Source organism: Vipera berus (genome assembly GCF_964194415.1).
Source record: "Vipera berus genome assembly, chromosome: 9".
Taxonomy (NCBI): domain Eukaryota; kingdom Metazoa; phylum Chordata; class Lepidosauria; order Squamata; family Viperidae; genus Vipera; species Vipera berus.
In genome coordinates this window covers 14,903,508-14,930,760 of record NC_138212.1, presented here as the reverse complement: position 1 = coordinate 14,930,760, position 27,253 = coordinate 14,903,508, and the positions used below count along the sequence as shown (strand labels likewise).

At 43.3% G+C, this 27,253-nt stretch overlaps 1 protein-coding gene across 1 annotated transcript in view; it reads left to right on the top strand.

The window, feature by feature from the left end:
- Window positions 1-7,017: 7,017 nt before the first annotated feature.
- The window catches only part of LDLRAP1 (low density lipoprotein receptor adaptor protein 1), a gene marked incomplete at its 3' end in the record, with an annotated part of 60,004 nt that continues 39,768 nt past the window's right edge, over window positions 7,018-27,253 (top strand). The window contains exon 1 of the mRNA XM_081335177.1: window positions 7,018-7,549. Within this exon, the coding sequence (XP_081191303.1) occupies window positions 7,465-7,549 (85 nt within the window). The 5' untranslated portion in view covers window positions 7,018-7,464. The remainder of the gene's footprint in view (window positions 7,550-27,253) is intronic.

The window sequence follows — 27,253 nt, the reverse complement described above, 5'->3', positions numbered from 1 at the left end:
CCTGAAAAATTGCTTTATCGATGAAGGTGAAGGCAGGACTCAGAGGCTGGGGCACGACATCCAGGAAGATGTTAGAAGCAGGAAGATTCCCCGATGCATCTGGACAGGTTTATAGCTCTTCAGAGCGAAGTATTGTCTGAAAATGGTCCTTCGTCAAGTCTCCAGATTGGAAATAATCCAGCAGCAGAACTGCAGAACTTTGCAGTTGCCTAGCAACTCTGGGTCAGATCCAGGCAAATCTGGGTCAACAGTTAAGCTTTGCTGCCCTTGAGGGTGGAAGCCTCTTCATATGAGCCAAGAGAATTAGACAGTTGGCTTCACACATTGGACCGAGCCATAAAGGAGGCCAGCGCATCCACTATAGATTGTAAATGATGCCTTATATAGAGAATCCTCAACTTGTTTAGTGATCAAAGTTACAATGGATCCCACCAAAGAGACTTACCATCCTATTTCAAAGTTCTGATGATGTTGCCCTCATGGTTACATGTCAACATTTTGGGCAGTAGGCAACTGGCTCTCATTTATGGCTGTTTGCTGTACCCCACAATCAGGTCACCCGAATTTACAACAGTTTTGCCAGAAACTGATGTTTATTTCTGATTTCTACCAAACACCAGCCCATACCAAACAATGGATTCCCTTAATGATCATGGGGTTCGCTTCTTGACTGCAATGTTTGCTTAAAAAACCCTGCAAAAGTCATAAAAATGGGTCCAGACATGTGGTGATCTGCTTTACAATCGTCATGGCTTACAACCGTATTTGCCACGCTCAATTACAGTCATAAGTTGAGGACCACCTGTAGCAGACGTTTGCACTCTTGGACATCCTGAATGATGCAATTTTAATTTGACGTATCTGTTTTTTCAGCCTCTGGGAGGCATGGCTGGTAGAACCATGGAGAATGGATCCAAAGTAAATTTGGATGCTCTGTCTTGCATTTTTTTTTCTGAATTTGGGAGAATACACATAATTAAATAGATTTGGGCCTTTGGTGGTCTAAGCTTATTCTTGGCAATCAATCTCCAAGTCTCTACTTTGGCTGCTATTCCAGAACAAAACAGATTTATAAAACAAAACAAAACTCCAAGGTAGTGGCGGAATGCCAATAAAAATGTAAAGCCAAATCCATGCATATAAAACCAGCAGACTTGAACTCGAGATTATCCCAAATGTCTGTATAAAAATAGAAGCTATATCCATCTCAAGCAGCAAGTGTCCCAACAATGCAATATGATTAAAACAACACTACTTAAGATGAGGCCATATAAATAACCTGATAACAGCAGCTTAACCATTAGGGCAACTATCCTGTTTCAGTCTGGGCTGGATTATCAGACTCTGCTCTGCATCTTTCTAGCCTGTCTGATTCAAAGTATCCTACCCTTCCCAATTTTTAAAGCTATTTTAACAACCCTTGATGCTCTCTGAGCTTGGTTGTTTCCTTGCACAAATTTCATTACCCAAACTAGTTAGCATCACCAGTGCATTGCATTTGTGCAGACTTCAAACCTTCAAGATTCTGTTAATATAGCCTTACAGTAAAGTAGATTCAGCTCATCTGGTCGTATTTCCTGTCTAGTTTATTTGAAAGAGCTGGCAGGAGAGCATAAGAACAGGTATTGTTAAGCACCAGGGAAATCGGGAGATCTAGGCAATTATTGCAAGCTTAAGCTCTCTACAAGAATCTGAACTACTAACGGTCAAAGCAATTTGGCGGTAGAGAAGGAATTCACGGTGGTCTGGATTTAAATCTCTTGTTGGTGCAAAAGGGACTCGTGACTGATGATGCGTTTGACTCCTCCCTCAGGCTCAGCCAGGTCATTCTCCTACAGGTAGCAGATAATAGCAGCTGAGAACAATCAACCTGCATAGAGCTTAGCAATCAGGGCAGAAATATTCCACTGGTATTCCTTTCTGCAGCTTCTGTGTTGATGGACACCACTAGTCCCCTAGTTGAGCCCAGAGTCAGTCACTCCCTCCTCAGATTGGCAGCTGGTCTTCCTAAATGTACGTTTGAAAGATGCGTTTGCTTCTTTGGACTTTGGCACAGTGAAATTATTAAAGTGAGAAGCATTCTGAATTACTATACAAAATCTGGAACACCACAATGGGTAGAAGGTTACTTACTTATTCTACATTAGTTAGTATTTCTATTTATGAGATTTATCCCATTTATTTAATACTGCCCTGGGCGGTATTGATTTAATTAACATTGTTTTACCTTGCCAGTGGTTCAGCTCCAGACTACCAAATCAGCCAGTGTTATCTTGTAAAACAAACACACACACACAAAGACAACATGCACGCTATTAATGTTGAAACCATTCTTAAAACTAATCCCAGCATTTAAGGGAGGCATAATAGCAGCAACACATCACAAAACACCCGGTGCGGCTTAACCTACAAATGCTTGGCTGAACAAAAAGATCTCTAGGAAGAAACGAAGAAGTAAAGAAACTCAAAGGAGAGAGATTCACCTCTGTGTGTCTCTATGCATATAATTGTCTTAAACATCATACCAACAAATTGCTTCGGATGTACTGGCACCTTTAACTTTCAGCTCAACAGTCTGTTTAATTGGTTACTGGTTAAGCCAAGACCCATTTACCTAAAAACAGGCCAGGCAAGATGCCAGCATGGGGATTGCCTGTGAAGATCTTTTCCCTTGTTTATCTCTCAACAGTTGGCATAGGACCTGGTTCTTGAGGGAAACCCCTCCCCCCCCATCTGTGATCACATCTGCCTGGCTGATTTGATCTTGCAGGCCTGGCATGCTCTGGGTTCCTTCAATTTATCTATTGGCACCCTGGAAGGCTGCCTTCTCTGTAGCAGCACCTGTCCTCTGGAAAGAGGTCCCCCCCATCTGGATGGCCCCCATTCTGCAGTTTTCAAAAGACCTATCAAGACTTGGCTCTTTGCCCCAGTGTTTAGTGAAGGAGAGGGTGACCCCTCACTCCATCATGCTTGACATCTTTTATCTTTATCCCTTATGTTTTATTGATTTTATTGCTTGCTTGTTGTGAGTCACTCAGAGTCAGCAAACAATGGTAATAATTCCAGAAGGGTGAAGGGATGAGACGATCTTAATGTTCTGCCTTTCCTTGGATTGCTTGATTGCATTTATATCCTATCTTTCCTCTGGGAACCTAAAGGGGTAATCTATAGAGGTATTGGCACAGATTTAGCCTTACCACATTTAACTTTTCTTGAGGCAGATTGGACTGCAAGCTTATACGTGTTGTGGGGAAGGTGCTGGATGAGAAATCAGGAGAACGTGAGTTCATCTCCTGCCTTCCTTAGGCATGGAAACCAGGCAGGTGATTCTAGGCAGTCTCAGCCTTGCAATATCCCTAGGCCTGGGAACAGTCAGATAAGAGATGGCATAGTCAGCAGCTGGACAGTGGGTGGAGCAAGAGGCTCAGGAGGGACCCTCCCTAAGTTCTTGGACTATAAAGATGATGGTGGGAGAATTGGACTTTCAGTCTTTCGAGATTTTGTTAATATAGCTGTAAGAGGACACCACCTCAGAGAAACAAATACTTTGGGGAATATTAAAAAGCAGAATATTATATTTCCCAAAGGAATACAGTAATGGAGAAAGAAAATCTTAAAAGGCAGAAACCAGCCCCAGCTCCTCTCCCCCAGGCAGAGGCCAGCTCTGTAGAAATGCAGATTTGATAATCCTATTCAGAAAGGTTGGGGCCAGGAAGCTTGGAGCTGATGAGATTAGAAAGACAAAGACCCCTAAAATCTACATACCCCAGCCAAACTCTAATGACCTGACCTTTAGGACATAATAGGATTAACCCACCAATACCAAAAAGGACACACTTAAAAGCTCAGGTCAAAGTTCATGTCACAGGAACAGGAAACAACTCCAAACGTAAAAGCCCAAGAAGGTATAAAAACCCACCACTCCCAGCAACAAGTGGTCAGCTTTCCCAGTGTGCCTGGCTGAGGAATTCTGGGAGTTAAAGTCCACAAGTCATAAAATGGCCAAGTTTGAAGACCCCTGCATTACAGTAATTAAACATGTGGCTTGTTTGATTTTAACTCAAGTATTCATTGAGATTTATGGACTATAACAGGGGTGTCAAACTGGTGGCCCATGGGCTGGATATGTCACACACAGGCCACACCCACCCAGTTCACGTCACATGACGTGTTTGAGTTTGACACCCGTGAACTATAATCCATGGTTTACATTGTAATGAACTAGTTAGCCAATTGCAGATTGATAAAGTTTAATAAGTAGATAAATAAGCCAGAGTTAAGCTAATTATGCTTAACACAGTCTGTAAATCCAGTCTTCTGACAATATAATTTGACTCGTTTAATATCTGTAACTGCATGATGCATTTGTTGAAAAATCTGGATTACATTAAAATGCAGCTAGGCAGTTTGTGATTCAGCATGTTGTGAGAATTTAGTCTTTTTTTTGTAAGTTGTGTATATTGTGTTATGGTTTCTTTATTTGAGCCCAGCACGAAAAACAGTGATTGTTTTATTCAAGTGAGTTGTGGGTTTGGTATGCTGTGGAAAATCAGCTGATATACGGTGTGTGTGTTTCTGCAGACAGTGAGCTAGAAGGCAAATGTAAGAAGCTGTAGTGTGATCTTTGTATGTCCAAATGTACATTATCACTTGGCCCAATTGTAATATTTAAAATCTATCTGCAGGTTCCAAGTAAAAATTCTACATTTTATTCTGCTGCTCTCTTTGCCTTGCAACTTAAATACATGCTATGTTTTAGGAAGGCTACTTTTTCCATTTTTTTGTGATTTCATGTCCACAGTCCTAGTGTAAACTTGAAACCTATCTTTGTCTCCAGCAGGATCTGATTTTTCCATGCAGTCTTAGGTTTACCGAGAAGTCACCCCAATTGAGTTCAATGAGATTTACTTGGGGATAAATATGCACAAAATTGCAGCCTGACACCATCTATTTCCTGTCTCTGGATGGCCGGGAACTAGTTTCTAGATTTTGTCCATGGAATTTCAGCTTGGCTTTACTCAATCTCCCCTTCTTTTAACCAGTTTTACACACACACACACACACACACACACACACACACACACACACCAAGGAACAGCCTGTTCCCTAGTAATCTGCAAGCTTTCTCAATACTTAGAATAAAAAATGGGACCTTGCTAAGACACTTTAGATCAGGCGTGTCCAACCTTTTGGCTTGCCTGGGCAGCACTGAGTAAAGAGGAATTCTCTTGAGCTACCTATAAAATAAGGGACGCGGTGGCTCAGTGGGTTAGGATGCTGAGCTTGTCGATCAGAAGGTCGGCAGTTTGGCGGGTCGAATCCCGAGTGCTGCATAACAGAGTGAGTGCCTGTTACTCATCCCAGCTTCTGCCAACCTAGCAGTTCAAAACCACGTAAAAATGCAAGTAGAAAAATAGGAAGGTAACAGCATTCCGTGTGCCTTTGGTGTCTAGTCATGCCGGCCACATGACCACGGAGACGTCCTCGGACAAGCGCTGGCTCTTCGGCTTTGAAACGGAGATGAGCACCGGCCCCTAGAGTCAGAAACGACTAGCACGCATGTGCGGGGGAACCTTTACCTTTACCTATAAAATATATATAATGCAGTTCATGTATTTAAATGGACATAATGTTAAGTTTATGATCTTGTGTGACCGCATTACTAGCCGTCCAGGGCTGCAGGTGACCTGGACATGCCTGTTTTAGATGCTTCTCATAGGAAATTTTTTGGCCCAAACTGGGCTCTCCCTGTTAGAGCAACAATTGGTATATAGATATTCCTCGACTTACAACTACAATTGAGTCCAAAATTTCCATTGCTAAGCAAGACCGTTAAGTGAATTTTACCTCATTTTACAATCTTTCTTGCCACAGTTGTTAAGTGAATCACTGCAGTTGTTAAGTTAGTAACATTGTTGATACGTGAATCTGGCTTCCCCATTGATGTTGCTTGTCAGAAGTTCGCAAAACATTATCATATGACCCTGGTTCGTTGCAACCATTATAAATACATTTCAATCAGAACAAAGCTGGAAGGGACCTTGGAGGTCTTCTAGTCCAACCCCCTGCTCAAGCAGGAGAACCTGTATCTTTTCAGACAAGTGGCTATCCAGTCTCTTCTTAAAAACCTCGAGTGATAAAGCACCCACAATGTCTGAAGGCAAACTGTTGCATTGGTTAACTGTCCTCACTGTTAGGAAGTAGGAAGTTTCTCCTTAATTCCAGGCTGCTTCTCTCCTTGATTAATTTCCATCCATTGTTTCTTGTCTTGCCTTCTGGTGATTTGGAAAATAAGTTGAACACCTCCTCTTCGGCAGCCTCTCAAATACTGGAATACTGCTATCATGTCCCCCCCTAGTCGTTCTTTTCTCTAGACTAGCCATACCCAGTTCCTTCCCCCCCCCCTATGTTTTTGTCTCCAGGCTCTTAATCATCTTGCTTGCTCTTCTTTGCACTTTTTCCAAAGTCTCAACATCTTTTTTTGCAATATGGTGACCAAAACTGGATGCAATATATATATATATAAGCAGGCATATACATAGAATGAAGGCTACTGCTAAGCTTGTAAGCCGCCCTGAGTCTTCGGAGAAGGGCGGGATATAAATGGAATAAAAATAAAAATAAAAATATATATACTTGCACGCAGGACATGGCCAAAGTGTGTGACACACACACACACACACACACACACACACACTTTGGCCATGTCCTGCGTGCAAGTTAATTGGAGAAGTCAGTGATGCTAGGAATGGTTAGTGGAACAAGAAGGGGCAAACATAGAACACGCCGGCTTGATAACATCCAAGCTGGCGGCAAAGTTGAACATACAACCATTGAAAGATCTGCTTGAACGGGTGGCATGGAGAGCACTTCCCGATTAAGTCGCCAAGTGTCGGACACAACAACAATGTAAGATGAACGATCCGGATCGAAGCCGCTGCAACAGGGACCTGCCAACCCAGCGAGTCTCCTCCGGAATCCACCACTTTGAACAGCAACTTCCGGGCGTCCTCGGCGCCTCGCTCTGCCCGGGAACACCGACGCTAAGCAGCCGAAAGCAGCCATCCAACTGGGGCCCAGCCATTCCCGGCGCAAGGCGCGCTCGAGGCCCCCGCGCTGGAGCCGGCCCTGCTCGGCTGGAAGCTGCTTCCTGCTCGCCCCGCCGCCAAGCGCGCAAGGCCGGGGCGCGCCGCGCGGTGCCTGCCGCCGCCTGGCACTGACCGGCCAGAAGCGGAGGAGACCTGCCGACTCACTGAGCGAACGTCCGGCGGGCGACTCTGAGCGCCGGTTCGGGCAGGATCCCGGCGACGGAGCCTCCCACCGGCCTCTCTGGGCTGACCCCGGCGAAGGAGGAGCGAAGGCGGGGCGGCCCCGGAGCGCGCAGAGAGAAAAGAAGGGGGAAAAAAAGAAAAAGTTTGCTCGGAGTTTCTGCAGGCGGAGGCGAGGAGCGGGCTCCCGCCAAGCATGGACGCTCTCAAATCCGCCGGGCGGGCCATCATCCGCAGCCCCAGCATCGCCAAGCAGAACTGGGCCAGCGGCCGGCACAAGAGTAAGTTCTCCCCGGCGGGAGCCTTTCCTTCGGCCGCTTCGTTGCTCCGCTCGGGGCCTTCCTCGCTCGGAAGGCAAAGGGCAACAGAAGAGAAGAGAACAACAGAGCTGAAAGGGGCCCTAGAGGTCTTCTAGTCCGACCCCCGGCTGATCCTAAGCCTTTTTCTGCAGGGAGGGGCAGGGGAAGGGGAGGGGGGACGAGGATGAGGGCGTTTCGCGGGGGAGGGGAGGGAAAGGAAGGGGGTTTCCCCGTGGCGGCCGGGGATTTCCCACCCCCCACCCCCCCACCCGCTTGGATCGGGACGCGGGATGGGGGTAGCGGGAAGCAGCGCCGCGCGAGCCGCGGGAACTCCAGCCAAAGCCGGGAGGCGTTTCTGCGGCGCCAGAAGTAACTTAGTATCGGCGGAACTTTTTCAAAGGCGCCCGGCGGCTCTCCTGAAATAGCAACCGCGGGCGGGTGTGTGTGTGTGTGTGTGTGTGTGTGTGTGTGTGTGTGTGTTCATTTCCTGCTGTCCAGTGTCGGTTCGGGTTCTAAGGACCGATTGGAAGAGCGCAGCCCGTAAGCCAGGGGTCTTCAAACTTGGCCCTTTTATGACTGGTGGACTTCAACTCCCAGAATTCCTCAGCCAGCAAAGCTGGCTGAGGAATTCTGGGAGTTGAAGTCCACCAGTCATAAAAGGGCCAAGTTTGAAGACCCCTGCCGTAAGCGGTAGCTTTAGCGTCTTCGGAGCTGGCTGGGGAATTCTGGGAGTTGAAGTCCACCAGTCATAAAAGGGCCAAGTTTGAAGACCCCTGCCGTAAGCGGTAGCTTTAGCGTCTTCGGAGCTGGCTGGGGAATTCTGGGAGTTGAAGTCCACGCGTCTTAAAAGTTGCTAAGGTTGAGAAACATTGGCTTATCGTTCTGTAAAGCCCCCCCTCCCCCAAATATGCTTTTTTTAGGACTACAATTCCCAGAAACCCCTAGCAAGTGATCGTGCTGGCTGGTTATGCTGGGACGCCCCTAGTCCTAACGTAATCTGGAGAAAGAGAGGGTCTTCTTGAGGGCAAGTTTGGCAGGCTTTGCTATCGGGCCCGGCACGCCTTCTTCAAAAAGGTCTTGCAGCTGAAAAGCCCTAAGAGTGCAAAAAACAAACAAACACGGAAGTGTCAAAGAATAAGGCTTTGTACCCCTGCCTTTCCTGGTACACCAGCCTCCCTCTCCATTTGCAACCGACATAACTGCCTATTGCATGAGTGATGTTGCTGTAACTTCTGTTGTTTCTTTCCTTTGTTAAAATTTCTACCGATTGTTGAAGCAGGGCTTCATCATCCTCTTTTGCGCTCGGATAGGACCCTATGCAAACCTTAACCGCACTTCCTTGGCATGCTGATGTCTCTGCGTTTGTCTCCCTGGGTTGCACAGGAAATATAAAAGACTCTTTAAAGGTGAGAGATTCAAAGCTTCCTTTAGCCAGGGTGAGTAAGCCACCATTAATCAGGCTAGGATTCTACACAGTCTTTACCTGGAGTCTTCCAGATTTACTCCCATTTTTAACTTCCAGAACCTTGGTATCTGGGTCTTGACATCCAAAGCATAGGCTTGCAAATTCCCAGTTGAAAAATAAAATAAAATTCCACGGGAGGTGATCCACAACAGTGAACATTTGATATTATGAAATCAGACCGTTTCTTCGTTAACTTGCTGTACCTATTATTCCTGGTTAGCAAATTGAGGCTACCCATTCATGAGATGCAGCTGATGGTTGGGTGGATGGAACAGCAAGAGAGATTTCTTTACTAGATTTAAATGCCACTCCAGTCAGAAGTGACTCTTAAATGGCTTACATGCTTCCAAACAGTAATAGGATTAAAAACAAAATGTAGCAACAAATGTGCATTATCCAGACACCCAAGAACAACGATTACACCTATAAATGTTCATTCTCCTTGAGGGATCAGGCGGAACTTTGAAGGCCCACTGAAGCAATTGGGATCTGCCTTAATTGGTTTCCCAAAAATTAACAGTGGTGGCCCAACCTGGTATCTGGGAAAGATACTGCTCCAGAGAAGGGGGTAGTTATGTTGTTTTTTTCCCCTGTGGGTTCTTATTATGGGCCTTGCGTGAACTCCAACGATTGGGATAGTGAGATAAGCAGATGGGAACCCAGACAGCTGTGATCTTCATTCAACTGAATAGATCTAGTTTGAAAAGAGCAGGCTCCACTGATCAGAATGATGTAATTTGGGCTCTTCTATTTATAAAACGCCATCACCATCCGTTGTTGTCCTTCTTTTCATGTATGACATATCATCTTAATATCTAACGAGGTGACTTCTTGTAATTCATGAGGATGCAGAGAACAATGGACCATTCCTCCAAAAATGCCCTGAAAATCTGAGGGGGTTATGAGCTAATGAGGGAATTTATTGTCTTTTGTGTTGTGAAAATGGATGGAAATAATATGAATTGTCCAGATTTCTTTTGAGGGAGGAGGGAATACAATGAATGTTGTTGAATAAAAGAGTAAAAGGGGTATGAAATATTTGTCTAATTCAGGGGTCTCCAAACGTGGCAACTTTAAGACTTGTGGACTTCCACTCCCCGAATTTATACTGCCTGGGGAATTTTGGGAGTTGAAGTCCACAAATCTTAAAGTTGGCAAGTTGGTCTATTGTATGCAGAGTCCTCTAATGGTTTGTTAATTGTTGGTGTATTTTTAAAGTTCATTTCTTTTAGTCATGGGATGTATTTATCACCTAAATACTAGGACTCATATTTCAAACAACAACATGTAAAAGTAAGATAACGTAGTGGACATTAATAAAACCATTTGAGCACCAGTGATTCTATCTTGATTAAACTGTAAAAGTCTTCCGAAAAAGTACACATTTTTGAAGGCTTTGTCTCTTTCTTAACCTGAACTTTTTCATATCTCATATTCCCGCCCCCCCTCACAACCAGATACATTGATTCAGGTGGACAACAACCACTTTTTGGAAAAGTTTTTTTTTTTTCTGAATAGACTTCTGCTTCCTAAAATACTGGTAGGAATCATCCTTCCCACCCATCCTTCCATATATTGCATTGTTATTGTTTTTACATAGCAAGTTATAATTAAATTTTAAGTGAGCAACTCTACTGTTGCATGTCATGTAAACATAGACTTGATGATTGTAACCTATTCTCTTTCTGGAGCACAATGATTTAAATGGCCTCCTTTTTCCCTCCTCCTCCTCCTCTTTCTTGTTTATCTCCTTCTCCTATTCTCTTCTTTCTTCCCCCTCCTCCCCCAGATGAGTAGTTACAAGTAGTATAAATAAATAACATTGTTCTCCTCTTCTTCCTTGTTTTCCTCCTCCTCTTCCTTCTTAAATGAAAATGAGAACCACAAATGACAAACTGTTGGGGAGGGGAACGACTAAATTTTAGCATTATGCCTCCTCAGACACCACTCCCCCCCTCACTCATTTATAATTCAATGTGTCATGCAAATAGATGGGATTAATTGAATAAGCCATGATTAAGTTATCCCTGGGTAAAGTTGCCTCACAGACAGCCTGGGTCAGCAAGGAAGGTTGGCTTGGAGACTGTTAATGCTTGGAAAAGGCAGAGCAGTAGATCTAAAAGGGCCCTACAAAGTTTTCACCTACCGGTAGTAGTTTCTGGAGCCATTGGCAAGTCTCAAAATTCTCAAAAGTTCTCAAAAAAAGCGAACGTTTGCATTTTAGCAGAGGTTTTGGAGGCATGAAAATGATGGCTGACACAATGCCTATAGACTTAATAAATGGACGTTTGGTTCAGTTTAGGGGGGCAATTTCTATAGGTTATTATCAAAACCCCTTTTTTGTCATCTGAATAGTGAAGGGGGCTTGTTTTTTTCTGTAGTGGAGGTCCCAAGAAAGACGCTGTCTGCCCTCTGTAATGTCTTCCTACCCAGCTTCTGCCAACCTAGCAGTTCGAAAGCACGTAAAAATGCAAGTAGGACAATAGGGACCACTACGGTGGGAAGGTAACAGCGTTCCGTGCGCCTTTGGCGTCTAGTCATGCCGGCCACATGACCACGGAGACGTCCTCGGACAAGCGCTGGCTCTTCGGCTTTGAAACGGAGATGAGCACCGGCCCCTAGAGTTGGAAACGACTAGCACACACGTGTGGGGGAACCTTTACCTTTACCTTTTATACTTAGTTATTCAATGTATATAATCACCCATCCAAAGGCATGACTATGGGCGGCTTACAAAAAGAACAAATTCAGTCTTAAAACATATGAAAGCATATAAAATCAATACAGTGCAAACTACCATCATTCCAGCTGAATAGCTGCTTTTATATTCTTAGACTTGATAGCATGCTCCGATTGTGCTGTTTTGATTTATTCTGCTTTTGCAATTTGCTGCTTTCACTTAACTGCTACCCGTTTCACCTTTATCTATTGTTATTGGTAGCTATCCTGATGTATCGCTTGAATGGTAGAGGTTAAATCATGCCTGGCTGTTTTTGTTCAGGCCTTTTAAAACGGTGTTTTTCTGACTGGCCCTCTCTTTTAGCCTGTGTCTAAAGAGGGATACTAGATGTAAAATTTTACAGCATGAATTAGCTGGGGCCAAGCTCCTGAAAAATCATTTCCTCCCATAAATATTTGCCTGGAATGTAAGATTATCCTCATCCACACATCTTTTGTTTGCCAAGTTAGAAAAAAAATCCTTAAAAGGATTGTATTAAATATACTTGCAGTCTGTTTAAAATGCATGCGGTCCAGGAGCGGATTGTCAGCACCCACCCCAAACCACGTCTTAGGAAGACAAAAACTCTTGGAGTCAGTTCTAGTCCAAAAGGAATCTTTACTAGGACATGCTTGGTTGTGGGAATACAAGACAGGGCTTAGTATTGTTTTACAAATTGAAATTTTATAAAGGGTACCCAGTTTAACCCCCCTTCCCTCAACCCCATTTGGTCAGCCCCCATCCTTCTACTTCGTGTCAACCCTTTCGTGGGGGGGAAACCTTCAAATCTTTATGGTTATTGCCTTCTTCCTCTCCCCTTCCCTTTTGATCCCCCTAGTTCCAAATGTTTCCTTGGTCTTTGAAATAACCTAAGCCAGGCTGAATCCACATATGCTCCTCCTTCCTCGGGAGATGGCAGAATCCGTATTGGGGGGGGGGATAATGTTTTAAACATACATTTATGAATGTGATATAAATGGATTCTGACACGGATAACCTTTTGCCTCCTGCACTTTGTAAGACTACAAGACCCACAATGCTTTCCCATTGGCTAAGCTTACATGAGGCTACATCCAGCAATCTAGACGTCATTAGCTGGCTCACATATTTAATCTCTATAATCTCTATTATGCCCCATATTACCGACGGGAGGGACCTAAGTGAGTTCTTAGTACAGTACAAGTGAGATTCAAACTGGAGAGTTCCTGTTCTTCCAGCTCAGCTTCTTAGTCACCTTCCTGTAATTTATAACCTTCCTATTTGGTTTTAAAACATAGCAGTTAATAGTATAGGGTAGTCATAAAAGCCAATATATTATGAAACTGAGTTTCTGATTTTTCCTTTTTGCTGTATTACGTGGATAACCTTGTGAAGTTGCTTTCAAAGCTGTAGGCTAGTCAGAAAGGTTTTTTTTAAAAAAACTAGAAGAATGGTTAACCACATCCTGTTGTATCTTTAAAAGAAAACATAATGTAGAGGCTCTAAAAATCTGTACGTTCTTTATAAAACTGGAGTAAATGGCCAAACCTGGTCAGTCAGTCAATGTTTCTTGAGTCTCAGATCTCTAGATATTTTTTTACTTTGTTATATTCTAATTTCATGGCAAATTTTGCAAAAAGGAGTTTTGTTGTTCCTGTTCTCTTTTTCCTGTTCACTTAAAAAAAAAGCCTTTAAAATAATCTGGCGTGATGAAAAGGTGACATCGGAAGGCAAATTATTTGGACTGTATACAGGTTGTCCTCGAGTTACAATCGTTTGTTTAGCAACCACTCGAGGTTACAACGGTTACTGAAAAAAGTGACTTATAGCCAGTCCTCGCCCATACAACCGTTGCAACATTCCCACGGTCACCTGATCAAAATTTACACACTGTGCAATCAGCATGTGTTTATGATGGTTGCCAGCACCCTTGGGGTCTCACAATCACCAGGGGCCTTCCAAACAAGCAAAGTCAATGGGGAAAGCTGGATCTGCTTAATGACCAACTGATTTACTTAATAACTGCAGTGATTTAATTAACAACTGTGGCAAAAAGGCCATAAAATGCAGCGTGGCTCGCTTAACAACCCCCTGGCGTAGCAATGGGAATTCTGATCTCAGTTGTGGCGGATTTTGTATTGATTGGCCTCATTATCTGCCTCAGGGGTGTCAAACTCGCAACGTCACGTGACGGGTTGCGACATATCACGACTTTTTTGCCATTGCTAGCAATGGGGTGGGCGTGGTTTTGCTGTGATGCATCCGGCCCACAGGCCGGCAGTTTGACGCCTCTGATCTACCTCAATTTGCTGTCAGAACTGCAGGATGTGTTACTTTTAAATACACAGACTTCGATCTGTCTGCCTTGTATTTTGAACACATGATGTCATAGCCGGATCTAATGTCCTTGCTCTCTGGGATTGTAAGAATCACTCACAACCACTTTGTGACTCTTCCTTGTTGTCATGGACTGCAGGGGTCCCCAACGTCTGGTCTGTGGACCAGTACCGGGCTGCGGCCTGCCAGCAACCGGTCCGCACAAACAAGCAAAGCCCCACCCGTGGCATGCAGGCAGCACACAAAACCATGCACTCTGGTCCGCGGAAAAACCTCTCTCCACGGAACCGGTCCCTGGTGCCCAAAAGGTTGATGTACTGGATGTGACAGACTTCCAAGATTAAAAGCCTTGCCTTGAATTGTGATTCACATCCGTTGCTTCTCATTCTCTTTCCCTTCCTCTACAGCTGACATTATGATCTGTAAAAGTTTACTGTGTGCTGCAACACGTGAAATGGAGTGCTGTTGTTTTGTAGAAGGATAAAAAATAATCTTGAGGATGTTTAAATCGTGCTCGGTGAACGTCTCTTGACAGGCAACTCTTTAGTTGTGGCTTAAATATTTCCAGCAAAAGATACTTTCCTGTTGATTCTACTCCAGCCAGTTCCAACAGTGTTTCTCAAACTTAGCAACCTTAAGATGTGTCTATTTCAGTTCCTAGACTTAGTAATTTCTTGCTAATATTTAAATATGTTTTTGGGAGACAGAAATGTGGACCTTTAACATTTAGCATCTGTCCTTAAAATTACAATTGTGTGTGCATGTTTCAAAATGTACACCTTTCCCCCCACCATAACGTTGTTATTACTATACTATGATTTTGATTTGATGATGTTTGTTTAAAAGAAGAAAAGAAAGTATATCTGGTGTGCATATTGCCACATTTGCATATCCATGTACATATTGGGATCAAGCAGAAATGAGAATTGATGCTCTGCCTGTCTCAATATTACCAAACAGTTGTGGATACAGATCAGAAATCTTAGTTTTCCCTCTTCAGACCCTTCTCATAGCCAAATATTCTAAAAGCACAATTTCCCCACATTTGATAATTTCCAGATGTGTGCAGTTACAGCTTCCAGCATCCTTGCGCCACGTGTCATTTGGCCATAAGGGCTGGGGGTCATGGAACGTATAGTTCAAGACACCTGGAATGTTCACTATTAAGATTCTATTATTTGTGCCTGTTTAACTGATTACAGGTCTTCAACTAATGAACACAATTAGGACCAAAATTACATTGCTAAGCAAGGCAATTCAGTGAGTTGTGCCCAGTTTTATGATCTTTTTTGCCATGGTTGTTAAGGAAATCTCTGCAGTTAAGTGTCTTGTTAAACAAATTCAGCTTCCCCTATTGATTTTTCCTGTTGGAAGCTGGCTGGGAAGGTCTCCTAATTACATGCCAAGTGTCCAAATTTTGATCATATGATTGTGGAGATTCTGCAACAGTCAGAGAGATGTGACTGTGACTCCCTCCTTCCTTCCTTCCTTCCTTCCTTCCTTCCTTCCTTCCTTCCTTCCTTCCTTCCTTCCTTCCTTCCTTCCTTCCTTCCTTCCTTCCTTCCTTCCTTCCTTCCATTCCTTCTTAGCCTGAATTAGGCCAAATGAATAACTATTTTTCTGCCAAGAGTTACATTCCTCAAGCTGTTTGGACATGTGTGCCAGAGACAAGAATGGACTTCTATGACATGCTCCCATCCATCCTTTTTTTTTCTTTTAATACATACCGTATTTATCTTACCTGTTCACTAGGTTTTACATCCACCCTTTCCTCCAGGAGTGGTGTGCAGAACATCCTCTCCTCCAGTTTTTCTAAGCAGCAACAGCTTGTGTGATAGGTTGGGACAGACCAGCCAAAAGATCAGCAGTGGAGCTTTGGAGACTGAGGTTTAAGATTTGAATCTTTATCTCCACAGATATATTCTAATATTTTAACCACAACATCAGCCTGATTTCTTTCTCTTCCTTTTGCTTCCCTTCATTTCTGCCTCTCAGCAGGTATCTAACAGAAAAGGCAAGTAGTTTGGTTTCTTGCAAAATACTCATAAATTAGGTTGAAAGCCATATTCAATAAGTCCTTAGGTTGCCTATATCTGACTTAAGATACTATTCAAGACTACGCTTGGTAAAGAATTTGTCCCCACTGAGATGGGTTTTATATATGTTAAAAAGACACAAATGTTTAATTTTTAAGGTTAGTGTCTCCGTTCTGTACCTAGTTGGGAATAGTTTATTTTATTTATTTTTATTTATTTATTTTAATTCCATTTATATCCCGCCCTTCTCCGAAGACTCAGGGCGGCTTACAAGCTTAGCAGTAGCCTTCATTCTATGTATATGCCTGCTTATTAGGGCTTTCACACACACCCCCAAGCGGCATTATTACAAAGTCAGCTTAATTGCCCCCAACAATCTGGGTCCTCATTTTACCTACCTCGGAAGGATGGAAGGCTGAGTCAACCTTGCTAGGTAAATGCATGTTGACCTTCAAAGGAGGACCTGGCCCTGTTTCTTTTGAGCGTTTTTGAAATGTCACTTTTTGGTGGGAAGCTTGAGGAAAGGACAAGGACACACAATAAAGGGCCTTCAAAATTAACCAGCCAGATGGTTTCTTATCTTGCAGACCTCTGTTGTTTTCAATCCTTGACAATTCTCCAGAGGTTTCTGTTAAAGTTTTAGCTGCCTTCGTTCCCGTCCTCAGTCATGTGCTTGGGTTAAGCCAAAGCAAGCTGAACCTGGTAGGATGCATGGGTCTGAGTTGGTCAAGAGAGTTTAATTCAGAGCCACAGTCTTGCACAGGCTGAACTGAAAAGGCTGGTCATTGTGCTGGAGGTTAGATTTGTCCAGGTTTTGCACGGGAGAGGGATATTTGGTGGATTAGGCTTTCCTGTTCATCAGAAGTTGGGCTTTATGCTTGGAATTGAGATTGTACCCAAGAAAGGTTTAAGGAAATGTGTCTTGCCTTCCCTGTGGCCTTATTTCAATATATCAGAGAAGCATAAAGCGGTAGAAAGAATGATGCATGTTCTGACTGGTAGTGAGTTTTTAAGAGTGTCCTTTTCTGTGTGTTTCTCTTTGTAAATATAAAATCACCTGTGCCTTTAAATAGAAAGTTGGTATGCAGGGAATGTGCTGAGTCAGAATCTTTTTAATGGTGTGCTAGGGATTTGTCTCTAGTCCTTTCCACTTTTTCCTGTCTCTGCAGACGTTTGTACAATAAAATTTTCGCCTCTTGTTCAGAATGGAGAATATTCTGCAATTTTCTGTCTTTGGTTGACTCTACACAGCAGGTAGGCTGTTTGTACCCAAAGCCAAAAGAAAGAGGTGCTAGTCTTCTAAGAAATACATAACATACACTCCTCCCATTGGTATTTTTGTGTCCAAAAAGTCTTTTCAGCCTGGCCACTTAACCCTATTATAGTAATATTTAAGCAGCAAATATAAATTCTTTGATGCTTCAATGTTGGCCTTCTGTATCCTTCTGTCCTTCAGGTTGTTGGGACTGTTACTTTTAAAATTCCCATCCAAAATAGGTTGTCAAGAAGTTTTAGCTTCAGTTGTTTAGGGAGGGAGGGCCTCAACCTGGAGAAGTGTATGGTAAGTCATCTGCAAGTCTTACTTCAAGGATTATTTTGTAGGTCAAGGTAATAGATCCGCCTTTAGAAGTCTCCTATGGACAACTAGCCTGCTACTGTATGGCAGTTGAGTTGACTTGGATCAAGCAAAGGACCACAAGAAAGAAAGTCATAAAAGCTGATGGGAGTCATTTCAGAAATGAGTGAAATTCTCCATTTCTTTAGGGGCTGTTGACTCAAGTTCCTTTAACCTCCATAAAGGGAGTAAATAGCAAGCAGAAACATTTCAGGCCTTATTAAGTCCGGATAACTGGCATAACTACAATTTCTAGTCCTGAAATGCATGCAAAGTTTGTTCTTGGTTATTATCTCTTTGGCTGAAAAATTGCCACGTTATGAGATTCTTGTAGTTTTTTTCTCGAAAATGCAACCTATTTAACACATTGCCTGAATTGCTTGCTGCTTTGTCTGACACATAAAAACAGACGTTAGAGATGCGCCTCCAAATGCTCAGTCTTGCAGAAAGCGATACAATGAAGTGTTTCCCATGAAACTGTGACTGGCAGTGGGTTGATTATTTTCTAGACATAGAAGTGCTATTGATCCAAAAGGCAAGCAGACTTAGAACATAGAATAATAGGAGTGGAAGGGACCTTGGAGGTCTTGTAGTCCAACCCCTGCTCAAACAGGAGACCCTACACCATTCTGGACAAATGGCTGTCCCATCTCTTCTTGAAAACATCTAGTGATGGAACACCTACAGCTTCTGGAGACGAGCCATTCCACTGATTAATTTTTCTGCCGGGAAATTTCTCCTTAGTTCTAGGTTTGATCTCTGTTTATTGATCCTGCCTTCAAGTGCTTTGGAGAATAGGTTGACCCCGTTCTCTGGGATAGCCCCTCAAGTTTTGGAATGCTGCTCTCATGTCACCCCTACTCCTCTTTGCTAGAGTAGACGATGGTTCTCTTTTTAAGTTGCCCCATCACCAATATTTCAAAATCCTTTGTTCTCTGTTTCCCTCACTTTTCACTCTTTATCTAGCAATCTGTGGTCACAGTGTGGATCTGCATAATTGCATTAAGCCATGGTTTAAACAGGAACACTAGTTAGCTGGGTTTGCACAACAGGTAAAGCTAGAAACCAGACAAATCACGTGACTGCTTAGCAGGCTGCATGAATCCAGCAAGACTCTGATTGTTATTTATTCCTATTAACTTACCACAGAGGTCTGAAACTGTGGGCCACATGTAGCCTTTTGATTCTATTTTTGCAGTCCTATTGCTATCACATTACCTAGCCAGGCAAATACATATTATTGGTTCTAAAAATAAGACTTCATCTCTGAACCTGCACTGGGGTCTTAAAAGGATTTTCTTCAAAAGGGTCCTCACTCTGAGATCTTTGTTTAGTACCGAATATATTTCTCCCATAGAAGGTTCACATATTCAGTGCATTTTAATTCCCAGCAACCCCCCACTCAAAAAAAAAGTATATCTTTTCCTTAGCTTTTTAATTTTATGTGGATGATGTATGATATTCAGCATTTATGGATAATAATTCATCTCACTGTGTTACGCTGCTTTTCCTAGTTGGCTGTTTAATGTTCTGGTATATGCCTATTGTAATTTTCAATTGTCACAAGTCAAACGGAGAATTTGTCAATGAATGGAAAGGATGCAATGAATAACAAAAAATTAATGCAAGCGGTTCTTGCCTCCTCCCTATCTTTTCTAAAGACGGGCCTTTAATTAATGTTTAATAATAGCTCTGGCAGTTCTAGGTGAGTGAAAAATCCCTCTTTGTTAGAGGTGCAGAGAATTACTTGAAACTTTTCTGGTCAGGTCTAACTTTTAAAAGCATTTGTTCTTGACCAGGATGCAAACAGTTAACATAGCGTCATGAAATTGAGGTTGCCAATGGAAGGAAAATGATTGCTGTCTCGTTTTTTAGGGATGGGTCTTCAACTTCTCCATCTACTTCGTAGCTCTGGGAATTTCTGGGGTTTTTGTCCAGGTGCTCACAGGTGCATTCCTACTCAGCTTTTTGGGACCTGCCACACTTGAAGAGCCAGTGTGGTGTAATGGTGAAGGCACCAGGACAGAAACCAAGAAACCATGAGTTCTAATGCCACTTTTGGACAGGAAGCCAATTGAGTGACCTTGGCTGAGTCTTCCTCTCTCAGTCCTGGGAAGGAAGCAATGGCAAACCACTTCTGGAAACCACTTTCCCTTGCCAAAAAAACCTGTAAGAACGTGTCCAGGCAGTTGCCAGGAGTCAACACAGACTTGGAGGCACACACACATACACACTTGGTGAAATGTTCCTGTTGGCTAGTTTTGCTTAAATTGTGATTGCTGCCCATTGTTGATCCTCAAGAAATTCATTTTTTTTGCTTTGGCAGTCCTTTCTTTCTCACTTGGTGGGCAGGGAGAAGACTGATCAAGATTTATAGAGAGTTATATCTGCAAAGTTTATAATTCTGAATTCTTTCATGAGTACAGACTGAATTAATAAACAAAATAATATTTCACTGATGAAGATGCAGCAGCAGTGGACAGGCCAAGCAGTTATTTTGTTTATTAATTTAATTAGGAAAAGGATGCAGTCAGGATCAAAGGGGATCATTTGGCTGTAAAAAGAAGGTTAAAGGACATTGGTGGAACTGGGGCCACAGGTTATTCCCCCTCGCCTTGAGTAGCTTAGTTTTGAAGCTTAAGTTTTTGTTTGTCTAGCACCCTGGGGTTATGTTTATCTTTACTTCCCATTTTATAATGTGCAGGGTGTTGTGGGTGGAACCCCTTTGCATCTCAAACTGAAGGATGTGGTAAGCTTTGAGTCCCCTGTCTTGACTTCTGCTATCAGCGCTCAAGATATATGAGGAGTGTTGTTGCTCTATCCTATTGTTGCAGCATTCCTTCCTCTGTGGCTTTCCTGTGTTGAGTATTTCCTGCTGTGGGATCACATTGAAAGGCTCTGAATCACTGGCTGGATTTTTCCATCTGCCTTCAGCATCCACCTCTTGGATGTCCATGCTGAGGACTGAAAATCTGAGCAGGACGAGGAACAAAATACAATGGTTAAGGAAGCTTTTGCAGAGCCTGTGGAAATGTGTACACCCCAATCCAGAGTCCTCTGACCTTTCTCTCCTGCTTATAAACTTTTTGGCAACTGGGTTGGCTCAGTGGGAAGCCTCCATAAACAGATACCTAAACAGTCCTGGTAAAAAGTAGTCTGGATTCCCAGGAGGGAGGGACTGCTTTCTGGAGGGCAAAGAGACAGTAGAGCTTGGAAAGTTTGGTTGGTAGGAAGGGGTTAAAGCAGGGGTCTTCAAACTGGGCCCTTTTATGACTGGTGGACTTCAACTCCCAGAATTCCTCAGCCAGACACGGATTTAACAATTGTTGATAAAAAAGACAAAAAAGTCAGGATAGTGGACGTGGCAGTGCCTTGAGACAGCAGAAAGAACTGGAGAAGGTAACCATATACAAAGACCTACAAATAGAAATAGAAAGATTGTGGCAAAGGCAAGCAAGGGTAGTAGCAATAGTAGTAGGCTCCTTGGGTGCAATCCCAAAACAATTGGAGCACCACTTGAACACCATTGGCATTGACAAGTTCGCCATTAGTCAATTGCAGAAAGTGGCCTTACTAGGAACTGCTTCCATCCTGCGACACTATCTGTAACACCATCAAACATCCACATCTGCCTATCCCAGGTCCTTGGTAAGGACTCGACAGGTAGACAAAAATGCCAAATCCAGACCTGGCCATCGAAACTGCGCAATTATGGATGAAACGTGTAACAGTGATACCCATTGTCATTGGGGCACTGGGAACTATGTCCAAAACCTTTGCAAAATACATCAAGAAATTGCAGCTTCCGGCAATAATTCCAGCAAAGCTACAAAAAAACTGCGCTACTCGGAACATCTTACATTTTAAGGAGATACCTGGTTGATACCTAGGATGCTGGCAGCAACCCGTGTCAACCATTAGTGCCAGTCAATTTGAGTGTTCAGTTGACCGAGTTTCATGTTTAATGAATAAAAGTTATATAATAATAAAGTTGGAAGGGACCTTGAAGGTCCTGCTCAGGCAGGAAACCCTATACCATTTCAGACAAATGGCTGTCCAGTCTCTTCTTAAAAACTTCCAGTGTTGGAGCACCCACAACTTCTGGAGGCAGGTTGTTCCACTGGTTAATTGTTCTAACAGTCAGGAAGTTTCTCCTTAGTTTTAGGTTGTTTCTCTCCTTGTTTAGTTTCCATCCATTGCTTCTTGTCCTGCCTTTAGGTGCTTTGAAGAATAGCTTGACACTCTCTTCTGACAAATGAAGTCAATGGGGGAAGCCAGATTCACTAAATGACTGCCTGACTCACTTAAAAATTGCAGTGATTTGCTTAATAAGCATGGCAAAAAAGCAGAATGTCAGACCTGCCCCAGTTTGCTCTCTCAGGAAAGCAAGACTCATGATTTCCTTTAGTTGAAGCAAAGGAACTTTTAACTGACGGAAACTGATTGCAGTAAACTCGGGCGGAATCTGGTGTTCCCGCACAAAATACAAAGCCATTCTTTCCAACACCCAATCCCTTCCCCCATGACCAGTCCCCCAGCCAGTCAATGTGATGCTGGTAGGATGTTTTGAGAAACTCTGAGTGTGAAACTGCTAACATCCCAGTCTCAGGGCGAACGGCCTTGAAGTTCCTGGTACAAGCCGGTTTGGTGATCTGGTCTTGGTCTGTTGTCACTTCCCCATCTCCCACCATTAGATACACAGGTGTGGAGTACCCCAAATGCCTCCCCCCTCCCTTCCCCTTTGCTGGCAGGAACCCAGCAAGGTGCCAAGCCCAACAGTGGAGATCCTGGCACAGTCATGAAAGCAGAAGTGACTTGCTTAACAACTGCCTTGCTTAGCAGTGGAAATTCTGATCCAGTTGCGGTTGTAAGTTGAGGATTACCTGTAATGTGGTTTGTTCCAGCTCTGTAGGTTCAGATTGGTGGTCTAGTTTTAATGAGTCTTCCATTTATGGTTGGTCTATTAGTATGCATCCTACATATGAAGTGAGCTCTCTGCTAAATTGTAGAACCTGAGCCGTGGGAACTCCCCTTAGCAAATGCATGAAATTGAGCAAGATTGGAAGAGAGCCTAGATTTTTGTACGGATACTGCAAATAACACCTTGTTCAATTTAATCTTCAGTAAGCTTCTTTGGAGATCCTGCTGCTGATGAAATAAGAAATGTCTCATTGTTAATAAGAAATCATTTAATCCAAATGTAACTTTACTAGTCCTGTAGAAGCTGGAAGCCACTGGGGTGAAATTGAAATGTCTGTATGGATAAGGGGAATGGGGAAAAAAAGCTGAAATATCTCTATATTAATTGTTGGGATCCAGGTATATTAAATATTTCTCTAGTCTTAGTCTGTTCCCTCATCTTAAATTATTTTATAGTTCTGCTAAAATGCATCATTGGGAATTACTTTCAGCCACATAAAGATCAGGATTTTCTAGACAAATCCCCAAATGGCTAGTGTTTTGTTTTGTTTTTTGCTTTATTGTCATGTATCCTTTGTCTTGAGCTACAGCAGACATGTCAAACACAAGGCCTGGAGGCCGGATCCGGCCCACGAAGTGGTTACATGTGGCCCGCGAAGCCATCCTGGAAACAGTGAGGGAACAGCCCCCACTGCCTTGGCCCTGGCCCAGAGACCCTCAGATCTGTCCCACTCCTGCCCAGGCCCCCATAGGCACCCTTGATGCCAACGATGTAGAGCTGGCCACGCCTACCCAGTAGGCCATACGCACTCTAGCCACGCCCACCCAGTAGGCCACGCCCACCCTGGCCACGCCCACCCGGCCCCTTGAGGGCAACCGCAATGCTGATGCGGCCCTCCATGAAATTGAGTTTGACACCCCTGAGCTACAGCTTTCACTCATCCAGTTCCCCTTCCTAGGCATGGGAGGCAGATCAGTCTGATTTACATTTGAATATGAATTCAGTTCCCCCCCCCCGCTTGATACAATATCTCAACTGAAACACAGTTATTATACCGTACTTCAAAAACGATTCTTTTCATGGATTCTGCTAAGTAGATTGTTCAAAAATGCCTTAAAAGCATATGTTAAGGATAATTTTACAAACAGGGTATACTTAGGAAAATAATGTATAAAAAGGGGAAAGCTGAGAAATACATATATTCTGTAAAATTATTTACAAAGATACGTATATTAGAATAAAATACGGATAACAGCCATAGAGAGGTTTGGTGTAGATTTCTTTAAGGAAACGCAGAAGTCAAATGGCAGAACAATATGTTGTCTGCTTGTTTGGGATTAGGCAAAACTACCCTTCCTATGGGGAAAGCTCTCTAGTTGAGCTTTTCCTTCAGAAAGGGCTTTATTTCCGATTCACAATATTTACTTCTCTTCAAGAGATAGAATACAGGAAGTCTTCAACTTAATATGAGCAACAAGGATGATTAGGGGGCTGGAGGCTAAAAAAACATACGAAGAACCGTTGCAGGAATTGGGTATGTCTAGTCAGGAGACGCTGAGCTTGTTGATCAGAAGGTCGGCAGTTTGGCGGGTCGAATCCCGAGTGCCGCGTAACAGAGTGAGCGCCTGTTACTCGTCCCAGCTTCTGCCAACCTAGCAGTTCGAAAGCACGTAAAAATGCAAGTAGAAAAATAGGGACCACTACGGTGGGAAGGTAACAGCGTCCTGTGCGCCTTTGGCGTCTAGTCATGCTGGCCACATGACCACGGAGACGTCCTCGGACAAGCACTGGCTCTTCGGCTTTGAAACGGAGATGAGCACCGGCCCCTAGAGTCGGAAACGACTAGCACACATGTGCGGGGGAACCTTTACCTTTAGTCTAGTGAAAAGAAGGACTAGGGGAGACATGATAGCAGTCTTCCAATATTGGAGGGGCTCCTACAAAGAGGAGGGGGTCAACTTTTTCCAAAGCACCCAGAAGGCAAGACAAGAAGCAACGGATGGAAACTAATCAAGGAGAGAAGCATCCTAGAACTAAGGAGAAACTTCCTGACAGTGAGAACAATTAACCAGTGGAACTGCTTGCCTTCAGAAATAGGTGCTCCATCACTGGAGGCTTTTAAGAAGAGACTGGACAGCCCCTTGTCTGACATGGTATAGGGTCTCCTGCTCAACAGGGGATTGGACTAGATCAGGGGTCTTCAAACCTGGCCCTTTTATGACTTGTGGACTTATGACTTGTGGACCCAGATTGTTGGGGGCAATAAGCTGACTTTGTAATAATGCCGCTTGGGGGGGGGCGAAAGCCCTAATAAGCAGGCATATACATAGAATGAAGGCTATTGCTAAGCACATTGATTTGTGCTTCTTAGATTGTAAGCCGCCCTGAGTCTTCGGAGAAGGGCGGGATATAAATGGGAATTAAAAAAACACCAAACTCCTAGAATTCCTCAGCCAGCCAGGGGGCAATTTTGATCTAGGGTAATTATAATAGACCGTGAAAAAAGATAATGCAGGTAGTCCTCCTATTATGATTATAATTGGGACCACAAATGCCATTACTAAGCAAGACAGTTATTAAGTAAGATTTTATAACTTTTTTGCCATCACTGCAGTGGTAAAGGAACCATGTGGTTTGAGGGGCTGCCACAGAGAAGAGGGGGTCAACCTATTTCCAAAGCACCAGAAGGCAGGACAAGAAACAATGGATGGAAACTAGTCAAGGAGAGAAGCAACCTAGAACTCAGGAGAAACTTCCTAACAGTGAGAACAATTAACCGGTGGAACGGCTTGCCTCCAGAACTTGTGGGTGCTCCCTCACTGGAGATTTTTAAGAAGAGACTGGACAGCCACCTGTCTGGAATGATATAAGGTCTCCTGCTTGAATAGGGGGTTGGACTAGATGACCTCCGAGGTCATTTCCAACTCTGATATTCTATTCGGTTCTGTTCTATTAAGCCAAGGGTCTTCAAACTTGGCCCTTTTATGACTTGTGGACTTCAACTCCCAGAATTCTTCAGCCAGCCAGGGCTGGCTGACGAATTCTGGGAGTTGAAGTCCACAAGTCATAAAAGAGCCAAGTTTGAAAAACCCCTGTGTTAAGCAAATCAAACTTCCCCCATTGACTATGCTTGGTGGAAGCTAGCTGGGAAGGTTGCAAATAGCAATTACATGACCTTGAGACACTGAAACTATCATAAATACTTGCCAGGTGCCTGAATTTTGATCTCATGGCTCTGGGGTTGCTGCCACCGTTGTAAGTGAGAAGGCCAGCAGTAAACCACTTATTTCAATGCCATTGTAACTTTGAGCAATTGATAAACGAATTATTATAAGACAAGGGTTACCTCTCTGGGACATTTACTATGGAATGGCCTCTAGTTGTAGAAATGAATCTGCTTTTGTCTGATAGTTCATTTCTGGTCATTTCTAGGTTTCGGTATTAATCGCTGCTGAGCCATAATAACCCCAGTAAGTTGTGGAAGATGGCCAGAAACAAGGAAGCCTCGTCACATGTTTGATCCCAAACAGCACTTTTTAAGTGTCTTTTGGCATTTTTCCATTTAAGTCCTGCATAGAAATACTGTAGATCAAGGTTTGTTTGTTTGTTTTCTAAATAGGGCTTAGATAATGGAACAAACTGCAGCTAAAGTTTGCGAAAATCCCCTCCTTGAGACAGTTCAGGACGTTCAAAATGAACATTGCCAGAAAAAAGATTTTTCAGAATTTTAAATTGCTCAAAAAGAGTTTTCAGAAGAGTTTTCACCATTAACCGAATGTTTGTAAATCGGCCACAGATAATGGGGTGAGACAGTTTTATAACCGTTATGCATACATATTGTACGCATAGAAATCTATCTAGCCGTAAATATGTTTGTGTCGGGGTTATGAGTGCAGCTAGTTCTATCCAGCATCTAACTGTAAAGTTATTGGTGGCTTTTTTTGGATCCAGAAAAAAAAAACCATTGAAAATGTCGATGAGGTTGAGGAATAAGTGGGTGATGATCAACGTGGATCTCCAGCTTGACTCAACATAACGGCCACATAGCCTCTGAACTTGTTGCCTTTTCATAGTGATAGTCTTTGAAATGTAATCGTGCAAACCTGAGCATTAAATCTGCTGATCGATATCAAAACGAAAAGCAATCAAGTTAATGTACTTGTCTTTGCCAATCCCAGCTGTTCCTTCTGCTTTGAGTAAGCACTGTTCATCCCTATCAAAATTCATTCCTTGGCTGAAAACCCCGCAACTGTTTATAGGCACCATGTGCAAATTTAGCCCTAGCAATACCATTGTCCGTTTGTGATTCATTTCTCTGTTTCACCAACACAACTTTCTAAGAAGATTCGGAAAAGAAGATCAGCTTTCTAAAATCTGGTGCCTTCCTGGTGAATCCGGCTCCTGTTATTCTTTGAAGATGTGGCATGTGGCTATTTAAAGCTAAAACTGAGAATGTTAAAAGTTTTGGGATAAATCCTCTTAATAATATGTATGCAAGTACAAGGAATCCCCTAACCCAGGGGTAGGCAACCTCGGCTCTTTTATGACTCGTGGACTTCAACTCCCAGAATTCCTGAGTCAGCTCAGGAATTCTGGGAGTTGAAGTCCATGAGT